Source organism: Bubalus bubalis, chromosome 14, assembly GCF_019923935.1.
Source record: "Bubalus bubalis isolate 160015118507 breed Murrah chromosome 14, NDDB_SH_1, whole genome shotgun sequence".
NCBI classification, from domain to species: domain Eukaryota; kingdom Metazoa; phylum Chordata; class Mammalia; order Artiodactyla; family Bovidae; genus Bubalus; species Bubalus bubalis.
Window position 1 is genome coordinate 59796675 of NC_059170.1, and position 12146 is coordinate 59808820.

The 12146-nt window shown below is 41.2% G+C and overlaps 1 protein-coding gene across 5 annotated transcripts in view; it reads right to left on the minus strand.

Annotated features, from left to right (window-relative positions):
* Positions 1-295: 295 nt before the first annotated feature.
* The window catches only part of ARMC3 (armadillo repeat containing 3), an 89602-nt gene continuing 77751 nt past the window's right edge, over positions 296-12146 (minus strand). For 3 of the 5 annotated variants that reach the window (XM_044928147.2, XM_025264414.3, XM_045162713.1), the window contains 3 exons: positions 7455-7655; positions 5263-5425; positions 296-613 (listed from right to left, as the gene is read on the minus strand). In XM_044928147.2, coding sequence (XP_044784082.2) covers positions 404-613; positions 5263-5425; positions 7455-7655 — 574 coding nt within the window. In that variant the 3' untranslated portion in view covers positions 296-403. The remainder of the gene's footprint in view (positions 614-5262; positions 5426-7454; positions 7656-12146) is intronic. The other 2 variants (XM_044928149.2, XM_044928148.2) reach the window with 1 other exon arrangement.

The following is a 12146-nucleotide window of genomic DNA, read 5'->3' on the forward strand; positions in this document are numbered from 1 at the left end:
GACACTAAAGACCACTGACTTGATTTAACCAGGTCTTCCTGGCGTGTCCTGAACATGAAGCATAGCAGTCACAGGGCACTCACTTTCGGGGAACAGCAACTCTGGGCTTTTTACACAGGATTTCCAAAGGGCAGAGATGCTCCTCAGGAAATGGGAGGGGTGGGGTGGGTTAATTTCAAGAATAAAAAGCTTTCCTTGAGCATAATATGATCTCATCAGACTGACTGCTTGCCAAAAGCCTGAAATCAGAAGCACAACTGAGTCCAATCCAAGTGACCTCATTTCTACACAGGGAGAGCATTTCTAAGATTTTTATTTAAAGAAATAAAATCCACTGGTGAACTTCATAGAAAGGTATATAATGCATTTCTTGTTTGAACCCCTTCTGTGTTCATTTGGAAGTTTAGAGAAATCTGTAATGATCTGCCTCGCGACTTCTTAACTTTATCAGGGACCCTGGATGGAACATGAGGTCGACTATGTAAACTTCCAGGGGAGGGAGTGCCCCCATCACTCCCTTTCGGGATTCGCTCATCAGCTTAACTTCATTCCAGGCTCTGCCATACTCCCCGCGAACAAGAGAGCAGCCTACACCAATTTTATCAGCCAGAGCCTGTGGGAAAAAACACGAGATCAACCAAGAGTGAGGAGGGGAGGGGCGGAGAAAAAGGCTTGTTTGAAAGACCCACCTTGCTTGAAGGTGAAATATACACTCTTGCAAAAGAAAAAAAAAAGTGCTTAGAAAGGAGGCTGGGAAAATGTACAGGATTGTGACAGGAGTCGGTAAAATGTGTTAAGTTTCCTTGTTCCTCAGGATTCTGTGGACTTGAAATTTGTGTGTAGGTCCTGCTGGGAAGGGACATTTTTCAGGCAGGTATGCTACATTGTATCAGCACAAGATTGATAATGTAATTGGAGAAAAGCTGTTCCATGGGCTTTCAGCACTACTGTGTCTATCAATCTTTCCATGCTCCTGGGCTGTTCTTTGGGTGTGAAATGCAGTGGGATTGAAGAGAGGGATCAGATTGGGGTGAGGTGGGAGGGACCTGTTTGTTCTGTGTGGTGTAGACTGGTGCAGCCAGACCAGCAGACCTGTGAGCAGCTGGTCCTTGGGCTGCCTGCTGCCCAGTCCTCAAGGGGTTGCTATGTTCCTTGGAAGCTGTCTCTTCCTTCAATTTGTCCTGATTTTAAAAGCACTTTTTAAATAATCTGGAAAGTTCCTAGTCCCATCATAGGGGATAAAAGAGAGCTGGCTGGGTTTGAATTTCAGTTCAGTCACTGACTAGCGTCACCTTAAGGACATGACTCACTTCTTTATGCTTCTGTGTCTCCATCTGTGGGACGATAACAATGGTGTAGCCACCTTCCTTGCAGGTGGGTGTGAAGATCAACTGAACTCATGCTGTGAATGCTGGCACAGAGTATGGGCTCAATAAACGTTCCTAGTACCAGAAGGCAATGCTTGCGTTGATTCAATCATCTCTATGTTTCTACATGCATGTCATTATCGATTGCTTACTATGTAAAGACTGCTACCAGGGAGTCTTGGGTGAACCCAGATGATGGAGGCATGGTTGTTATTTTTAGGACCTTACATTCCATTTAGTCTGATCAACAGTCAATGGTAGCATAACAGTATCTGGATGTTTGGTACTCCTGTGATATGTAATAAGAAATATATATTTGATCTTTGTCCAGTTCCTGGCAGAGGGCTCCTAAAACTCTTGGAATTTCCTAAGTGATGAGATCCATAAGGTGTCTTTTGTTTTGTGAGTGAGGTGACTTTTGGACCCTGCCTAAGGATGGGAGCTGGGTGCCAGGAGAATCAATTCTGTGAGTGAAGGATTGAAACTTTCACTCCTGCCCCCATGACCTCTAGGGAGGGGAGATGGGTTGGAGGTTGAATCAATAGCCAATGGCCAATGATTTAGTTAATCACACCTATGCTATATATCATTCATTAAAAAGCCCAAACTCTTGGAGAGCTTCTGGGTTGATGAGCAGTGTCTTCAGAGAGCATGGAAGCCCAGAGCCCTTTTCTCACAGCCTGCCCTATGTGTCTCTCCTACCTGTCTGTCCCTGAGTTATACTCTTTTATAATAAAGAGTCATACTCTTTGATAATAAACCACTGCTCTAGTAATAATAATAATATTTCTCTACTTTCTGTGAGCCACTCTAGCAATTAATTGAACACAAGGAGGAGGTTACTGGAACCTTCAGTCTCAGCCTGGTCACTCAGATGCACAGGTGACAACTTGGGCTTGTGACTGTCACCTGAAGTAGGCAGCGTGAGGGGGAGCAGTCTTTTAGAACTGAGCCCTTAACCTGTGGGGCCTGACCCCATCTCCGGGTAAAGAGTATCCAAATTGAGTTCAATTGTAGGACACCCAGCTGGCGGCAAATAATTGTTTGGATGTGTGGAACAAGCCCCTGGTCCCCTTGAAATTGGTCCTAGAATCATTTTACACTCACAGTAGGGGGCAGACACACAAACACACACAAATATAATCATCTTTTCCAAAATAGTATTTAGTGATCTCTTATTCCATATCAAGGCACTTTAAATCATCAAAATACCGCTGTGGAATACTATCGTATTCCCCATTTTTCAGAGAATAAGACTGAGGTCAGACAATTTTCCCAAGGTCACCATAAGGGTTGACCTAACATGAAAGCCATGGAATCTATCTCCAGAGTCTGAGTTCTTGTAGGACCTTAGTTCTCCAACCAGGGATCGAACCCGGGGCCCCAGCAGTGAGTGAACCAAGTCCTAACCGCTGAACTGCCAGGGAATTCCCAGTCTGAGTTCTTCACCTCAGCTGAGTTGAACCTGGAAGTTTCTGTTTACTTCGTAAAATGGGAAAAAAGGTCATTTGCTCATAGGAAGAGGTGAAGATGGAAAGGCTTAGGAAGGAGGGCTGATGTGGGGGCATGACTGCTGAGGAAAACAAGAAAAGTCCTTGGCTAGGAGCTGGAAAAGGTGGCCAGGCAGCACGTGAACCACCATCTTGGATCCCGAATTGGCAGTGGCACAGCCCACGGCCACCTTCTGCAGCCTGAGTGTCATCGTGGAAAGGGCAGGCAGTTGGATCGGTCCAGGGTAGGCAGGCAAGGCAGAGGAGTGGAAGGATGCGGGGGCAGGAAGATGAAGGAAATCAGGGAGCAGGTTATAAGGTCTGTGGGCAATTTATGTAGGCTGCCATGGGGGAAAGGAGCTGGAAGAAAATGGGGGAGATGAACAGTATGTGTAGGGGGACTGAACGATTTAGGAGGAATAGAAGGATGAGACATTTTACCAGTGAAAAAAGTAAGAACCTTGAGTTCTGGGTCAAGACCCTAACATTTAAGACAAGGGTGGAAGAAAAGAAGTCTCCAAAGGAGACTGAGATGAAATGACGAGAGGACAGAAGTGCCTGAGGAAAGTGGTGCTGAAGAAAGGGAAGGATCAATGACAAATTCTCTGACATATCAAACAAAAGAGACACTAGATCATTATGATCCTTGTTGGGAGGGAGCAATGGCCAGACTGCAGAGAGCTGAGGATAAAAGTGAGATCAAGGAGTTGAGATCACTCAGAATTTTTGACCAGGAATGAGAATTATCTTCAGACAGAAGCAGTGTAGTAGGTTTTGGCTCAGATAGGCATGGGTTCAAATTCCAGCTGTATCTCTGGGTAAATTCCTTGTCTAAGTATCAATTTTCTTGTCTTTAAAACAGAGGTAGTAGTTCCAGCCTTTGGCCTATTTGAGACTGTTCATAATTATGTTTATCAAATGCCTGGTACATAAGCTCATGTTGACGACTGTCGTGTAATGGGACTGTATACAGGAGTGGTTGCAGAGATCATGAGAAAAGATTTACATTTTCTCTTTAGATAGAATGGACTTAAGTTTAGATTTTAAAGGAGAAACAGCTGGCAAAGTGAAAGAGATTTAATATGAGAGAGAAGAACTGATAGAGCAAGAAATCCCAGGAAATAGGAAAGACTGGCATTTGGGCTACAAATAGGATTAGCTTGAAACTGGAGGCAAAATGCAATGAAGTTTGTAGGTATTCAGGAGAAGGCTGGAATTTTATACATTTAAATCTATGGTTCAGAAACCATTTTCTCAGCCCCTATTATATTTCAGACACTGAATACAATGCAGGGAAAAAAAGATCACCCCCTCCCTTTCACCTCTTCTGGCTCTAGTGTCCTCATCTCCGTGAACGATGCCATCATTTCCAGTTGCCCTGACCAGAGTCTGGAAATCATTTTCTTCTCATGTACTCTGTCATACAACTGTTAGGCATTCAGCAGCTTCTTTCAGTTTTACCTCCTGTGTCTCCCTCTATACTCACTGCTCGTTTGCAGCCTCCTCCATGGCTTTTGTATCTGTCACCCAGACTTCTTGCTCCAGGGACCTTCCAGCTGGTCTTCCTGTCTCCAGTCTTAGCCACATTCTAGTTCATTCCCTGTTCTGCAGCCTCAGTGGTCTTTCAAAATCATGTTACCATGCTCCCCTTAACTTTCAGTGGCCACTCACAGATTTTAGAATCAAGTGCAAACTCACACGGTGCTTTACTGTCTGGCCCTTTAGCCCATCCTTCCCTACTCTTCTGGATCCAGACCTATTCTCCATGCCTCACGTGGATCACTGACTCTCATACCTGTTATTTTGAATAAAATGTTTAGAACATCTGTATCTTTCCTTCTTTCCTGCTGGAGTCCTATGCAGCCTTTAATGCTGAGGCCACATGTCATTTTCTCCCCTGAAACTTTCCCTGAAGTCACCTGAGAACCCAACAAGCCTGGCTTCAGACCCTCTTGAGTGCAGGGATTGTCACTTTATTATCCCTATATTCCCGACCTTGGAAGAGGCCCTGGTCTAGAGTTCAGTTCAGTTCAGTTGCTCGGTCATGTACAACTCTTTGCGACCTCACGGACTGCAGAACGCCAGGCTTCCCTGTCCGTCACCAACTCCCGGACCTTGCTCAAACTCATGTCCATTGAGCTGGTGATGCCCTCCGACCATCTCACCCTCTGTCGTCCCCTGGTCTAGAGTAGATGTGCCACAAATATAGAATGAATATGCTTCTAACAGCCTGGTGAACTTACATGTGTGTATGTATATACACATATATGTATATGCCAAATATAAGTACATCTAAATGATAGTATTAGTATTACATAGTTAATTGTTAGCAACTGGCTCACTCCACAACAATGAACACAAAACATTTTTACCTAATTGGAAATGAGGCAAAACATCTTAAATACCTTGAACAGCAAAGCTCGATGGTAGAAGATTCCTTTTTTGATCAGTCCAATTGGTACAACATTGGATTTAAGTTGAAATTTTAGTTCACTTATATGAAGCTCCCAGCTGAAATCCTGTAGTTTTTCTTTTGGAATCTTACCACCCATTTTTTCAGCCACATACCTGCATCAATTGCAGTGAGATTGAATCAGTCAAGTTTAATATTTCACTGTCTTCTGTGTAATTATACTTGTAAAACATGTTTTCCTTCTGATTTTTGTTTTACTTTATGTATTCACTATAAGCTAAGATTACGCTTGGGCCTCCCTGACAGCTCACTGGTAAGGATCCGCCTGTAATGCAGGGGACACAGGAGGTGTGGGTTCGATCCCTGGTCAGGAAGATCCCCTCACAGAGGGCATGGAAACCCACTCCAGTACTCTTGCCTGGAGAATCACATGGACGGGGAGGCTGGTGGGCCACAGTCCATAGGGTTGCAAAGAGGCAGACACGACTGAAGCGACTGAGTGTGCATGCATGAATACACACACACACACACAGTATTATGCTTACTCTCTTCAAACTGTCATATATAAGCTGAAATTCTAACAGTTTCATTCAGCAGGAAAAAAGAAATGAATGCTAATTTTCCTAATGTTTATAGCAAGATACAGATCAATATCACATTACATTTGTATCGATGCAGGTTTTGAATGTTATCTTACTCTTGGAAAGTATTTTCAAATGTTTGAATCTGAACTGTCCTGACATATGGTCCTCCTTTTAAGGAATTTAACCTCATCCAAACACATAGGACCACTGCATACCGTTAGGTTCACAATTATTTTCAAGTTTTATCCTCTTCTTCTTTTAAATTTTATTATTATTATTTTTGATTTAGAGAAAGATATATGGCATTTACATAACACTGAAGTTAGAGGAGGGAGGAAGAGGCACAAAGGAAAAAGTAAGTAACAATTACATGAGGAGGTGAGTTGGGCGTGTTGTACTTTGCCTGAGAGTTTCTCCTAAGAGTGGGCTCTCACTGAAGATGCCACTCAGCACACCAGTAAAAATCCTCTGTCAACTGAGGCTACTTACATCATGGAGTAAAAGCAGAATTGCACATCGTTAAGAAAGAATTTCCTCTTGCTGTTTGTGGAACCAACAAAGAAGAGCAATGGTGAAAACCAAGAGAAAGGATTGGGCAGACCACTGACCTGCGTTGTCAGCCAGCCAGGTATCCCACTAGGAGCCAAATGCATGGGGAAACATCTCTGTATCACTCTCTTGGTGTGGGCTCAGATTAAAAAAAAATGGGGGAATGATGAAAATGATTTCTGATAGGAACAAAGCATGAGGAAATTTGACAAATGTTGAAATGAGCTAAGTCAGAATCTGCTTGAGTCATCACTTCTCAAGGACACCAGGAAAACTTCAGTAGCCAAAAACACGTGCCCTTCCAGAGCCAGCTGACAAGCAGTCAGTGATCTGGCGGCTGTGTCTTGCAGTCGTCACATCCAGGTTCGGTGCCTGCAACTCACTTCTATTTGGAGAAGGTACAGCTCTCACAGAGACTGCAGCTGTTGCACAAGCCAGGAGCTCACGACTGGCTGGTGTCAGTCAAGCAATGAGCCTCCATTTCCAGTAAGTCTTAATCCCTGTCAGCTATAAGGTCAAGTTCTCAGTCTTCTCTTGGTGGAATCAGAGTAAACGCTCTCATTTAGGAGGCAACCTCACTGGATTATACAGAGCGCCGAACCATCTCTTAGAATACCCACAATGCCACTTTAGAGCAATGTGAGACACAAAATGTGGGACATATAGCATAAAAATAGCGGGTGACCATTTGTGTTAGGAACCAACTTGTGAGTTTACAAATAATACACAATAGGATTCCTTCATTTATAACTTCTTTGGAATCACCCTGAAAGATGCTTTTCATGGTTTAGCAGGAGAAAATGACAGAGACATTTTTCTTTAAGTCATTTCTAGCTCCTAAGTTGTGATTCTTGGCAGAAATATTATCCAAAATAGAAATGGAGGCTTTCTTTCCAAATCTTTGTGTTTCTGCTTCAGAGTCAGAGTGCTGTTACAGTTCCATTTTATTATGGTGTAGTTGTCTGAAAACTGGCTAGAACAATGCAAATCACTAACATCAAAAACGATTTTTCAGAAACTGAAAACGCGTGTGTATACACAGACAGCTTACTTTGCAAGAACCTCAATCTGCTCCTTTATATTGGTGATGGGAAGTATGGATTTGGTCACTTCGTACACATAAACACAGAAGTCAGGATCAGAGGGAGGGAACCATTCCTTCTCAAGGCTCCCTTCTCCAGTCAATTTGGGTGCTGCTGCAACCTCTTCCTCCTCCCTCACTTTTTCCTCTTCTTTTTTCCCTCTGCCTTTCCTTAGAGAATAAACAACAGCAAGCAAAATAACAGAGTGAATAAGCACTAACTGTGCTCTGAGTTAATCTGAAGAGCATCATGGGAATATAGTATTTGCTACATACCTCAATAACCATACCCTACACATTTTTCAAAGTTTCCATGACAAGGAGTTTTACAGTCTCCATATTTGTGGGAGAAATTATTTTTCAAGAGAATACTACATGATTGATACATATTATGAAAATCATATATTGCTTTTATGCACCACTTCTTATCAAAATATTTGGTACACTGTAGGTATGCAATAAATATTTATTGAATTGGGAAAAAAATAGGTTGCCTCCTCAGGGAGTCTAAGCCAGTCTTTTATCATCTCTTGCTTCAGCTGAGACCTTCTGCAAGAAGAATTTGGATCCCAATTTTTAGAACAATTACCCAACACATGGGGGCTTCCCAGGCGGCACTAGTGGTAAAGAACCTAAGAACCTGCCTGTCAATGCAGGGGACATAAGAGATGCACGTTTGATCCCTGGGTTAGGAAGATCCCCTGCAGGAGGGCATGGCAACTCACTCCAGTATTCTTGCCTGGGGGATCCCATGGACAGAGGAGCCTGGAGGGCTATAGTCCATAGGGTCACAAAGAGTTAGACATGACTGAAGCGACTTAGCATGCACACATATCCAAAACATGGTAACAGGCAAAAAACAAAATAAGGAATGCAAGGAATTTTCATGCCATGCAGGGACAAAGACCTCATGCAAAGTTTATCTAGGGAAATGTACTTAGTTCTGTACTTAGGGAAAATAGAATGTACCTAGTGAACAGTAAGGATACTGTGTACTCTCAGTGAAAAGTTCCAGACTTAGAGAAGTTACTAGTTAACATACAAATTTTTGTTTAGTATGGATGCAAATTATTTCCATTCAATGGAAAAGATACTCCCAAAGGTTACAATTTATTGTCCTGTAAGACGTTAGTCATCCTACAAGTTTTTAAAATGTAGTTCAGCAATCTTTTTCTAATATTCTTTAGTTAAATTGGATATAAATATATATATATTCTCGTGATCTTTTTCCAGTATTAACATCTTACTAATTCTCTCATTATTAATGAGTTGAACAAACAATGACTGGAGTTCTCATTCCAGGTAACAGGGAGTAAGTACACTTCACCCTGTCTCTCATACTGAATACAGTCCTAAAACCTGGACAGGGTACATGCAATCGCTATTTGAAAACTCTGAAAAGTAATTCATAGCAGAAAGATCAGAAAAGACCAACATTTGAATGACTACTGAACTGATGGTGAGCTTATCTTTTAATTTTCCTCCACTATTCTCCAACCTGAAGTAAACATCGCCCCAAGTCTGGAAGTGGGCATCAGCGCATAGAGAGAGCTCAAGGAGAAGTCTACTTGAGAAATAGGAAAGAGAGAGAATGGAGGAAAGCCCTGATTTTGATTCTTTTTTCTTATTTTTATCCACTCTCTTATGCCCCAGCCGCTAAGGAATCTTGTGATGGCGGTGGCAGTGGTGACATTGAGGTCCCTAAGAAGCCAAAACTGCCTCATTCACGCTCAGTCCTCCTGCTGTTTGGCTGTGGATGTGGGTGCTGTCATGGCAAGAGTGTTGCAGCACCGGGTAAATAATGGTTTTGGCTTAAGGACCAAAAGGGAAGCTCCAAGGAACCAGAACAGACAAGTGAGGTCATGGAGATGGAGGAGCTCGGGAAAGCAACCCTATAAAAGTGTTTTATGAATTCCTAGGCTTATTCAAAGCAGTGTGTGCACAGTTCTGACCCTAAACAGCACATACATAGATTTTGAAGATGGAACTATGGTATAGACCACCGCCCAAGTCCCAAATGGATCTTAGTTGGCACACATGCAGGGCTGATCCAAATAGCACTGCAAAGCCTTTGAAAATGGGACAAACAGTAGATTGGCAACTGGCTGGAATTTGAAGACTGAAAGCAACTGGGGCAATTGACTGCTAAAACACACACACAAAAGAAACATTCTTCTTAGAATGTGTCTACGACCCATAAATAAGAACTGTGGGACTTATAACATATTACCATCTAATTACTCAACATATGAAGAGCCAGGAAAATCTCACCTCATATGGGGAAAGGCCATCAATACACATCAGTGCTGAGATGATACAGATGTAAAATGTTCCAACAAGTAAAACAGTCTTGAAATGTACAGGGAGTCAGAAAGTCTTAGAAAAAGAAGATATAAAAATAGAATTTGGAGCTGAAAAATGCAATAACCAAAACCTAAAAATCACAACTCTCTGAATAGGTTTCATAGCAAAATGGAGATAACAGAGAAAATAATCTATGAACTTGAAGATATGTCAATAAAAATTATGTGATGTGGATAACACAGAGGACAAAAGATTGAAAAAGTAATTGACAAAGTCTCAGGGACTTGTGGTGCAATAAAAAGAGCTAATATTAGTATCATCATAGAGTCAGAAGAAGAGGGAAAAGAAGGCAGTACAGGAAAAAAATTGAATAAATTAGAGCTGAAATGGTTTCCTCAATTTGGTTAAAGACATAAATCTACATAGTCAAGAATTTCAGTGAATGTGAATAAGGTACACCCAAAGAAATCTACTCCAGACACATTGAAATCAAACTACTGAAAACTCAAGACAAAGCGGATGATATGATTGCCCATGTAGGGAATCCCAAAGAATCTCCTGAAAAAACTCCAAGAACTAAGAAGTGAGTTCATCAAAATCTGAAGATATAAGAACAACACACAAATCCATTATGTTTCTATATAGTGAAAATGAACATGCGGAAACCAAAATTAAAAAAAAAAATTTGGAGCACTCACAATTATGTCAAGAAAATGAAATCCTTAGGTATAAACTTCTCAAAACATGTACAGGATTTGTGTGCTGAATATTAAAAAGTGTTGCCAAAAGCAATCAAAGAAGATCTAAATACATGATGAGACATCCTGTGTCCATAGATTTAAAGATTCAACATAGTAAGATATAATTCTCTTCAAATGATCTCAAGGTTTAATGGAATTCCTGTTAAAATCCAAGCAAAGTTTTTTGTAGAATAGAAAATCTTTTCTAAGATGTATATGGAAAGGCATAGGCCCTAGAGTAGCTAAATCAAATGTGATGAAGAAAAATAATGTGGGAACAATCAAAAGTGATTGATAAAAAGTCTTACATATAGTTACAGTAATCCAGATAGAATAATACTAGTCGAGGGACAGACATGCAGATTAACATAACAGAAGCCCCAACCCACCACAGGTACACTCAACTATTTTGACAAAGTGAAAGTGAAAGCCACTCAGTTGTGTCTAACTCTTTGCAATCCCATGGACTATATAGTCCATGGAATTCTCCAGGCCAGAATACTGGTGTGAGTAGCTGGTCCCTTCTGCAGGGGATCTTCCCAACCCAGAGATGGAACCCAGGTCTCCCACATTGCACGCGGATTCTTTACCAACTGAGCCACAACGGAAGCCCAAACATGTAAATTTCTTTTCTTATCATGTCCTTGTCTGGTATTGGCATTTGAATAATGCTGGTATCATAAGCTGGGAAACATTCTGTTTTCTGGGAAAGAGTGTGTAGAGTTGGTGTTAATTCTTTGAATTTTTGGCAGAATTCACTAATGAAACCGTCTGGGTCAGGAAATTTCTCTTTTGGGTTTTATGAAATCAACTTTTTAAATAATTACATGATTATTTTTAGCATCTATTTCATCTTTAGTAAGTTGTGATAATTTGTAGTTGTTGATGAACTGGTCCATTTCATCTAAGTTGCTGATTACAATTCTTAGTAGGATTGACATAGTTACTGACATTTTAAAAAAGCCAGCCTTGATTTCATTGACTTTCTCTGCTGTTTCTCTGTTTTAAATTTCGTTGATTTTTGTTCATTATTTTCTTCCTTCTAATTGTATTGAGTTTATTTTTCTAGATTCTTGTGAGAACTTAGATTATTGATTTACAACCTCTCTAATACATTTTAGTGAAATAAATTTCCCTATCAGCGTTGCTTTGGCTGTGTTTTCATTCAATTTTTTGTATTTTTAAATCCTTTTGAGACTTCCTTTTGTCCCAGAGATTATTTAGAAGTATATCATTCAGTTTCCACGTGTTTAAAGATTTTCTTCTTGTCTTTCTGTCATTAATTTCTAGTTTGATTCTATTATGATCAGAGAGCATATTCTGTATGATTTAAACTACTTTAAAAAATTTTTGCTATGCTTTGTTTTATGACCCAGAGTATTATAAATGTTCCAAATGCAGCTGAAAAAATGTGCTGGTGATGAAAGGTTCAATGCTGCTGCTAAGCGGCTGCTGCTGCTGCTAAGTCGCTTCAGTCGTGTCCGACTCTGTTCAACCCCATAGATGGCAGCCCATGAGGCTCCCCCGTCCCTGGGATTCTCCAGGCAAGAACACTGGAGTGGGTTGCCATTTTCTTCTCCATGCTGCTACTGCTAAGTCACTTCAGTCGTGTCCGACT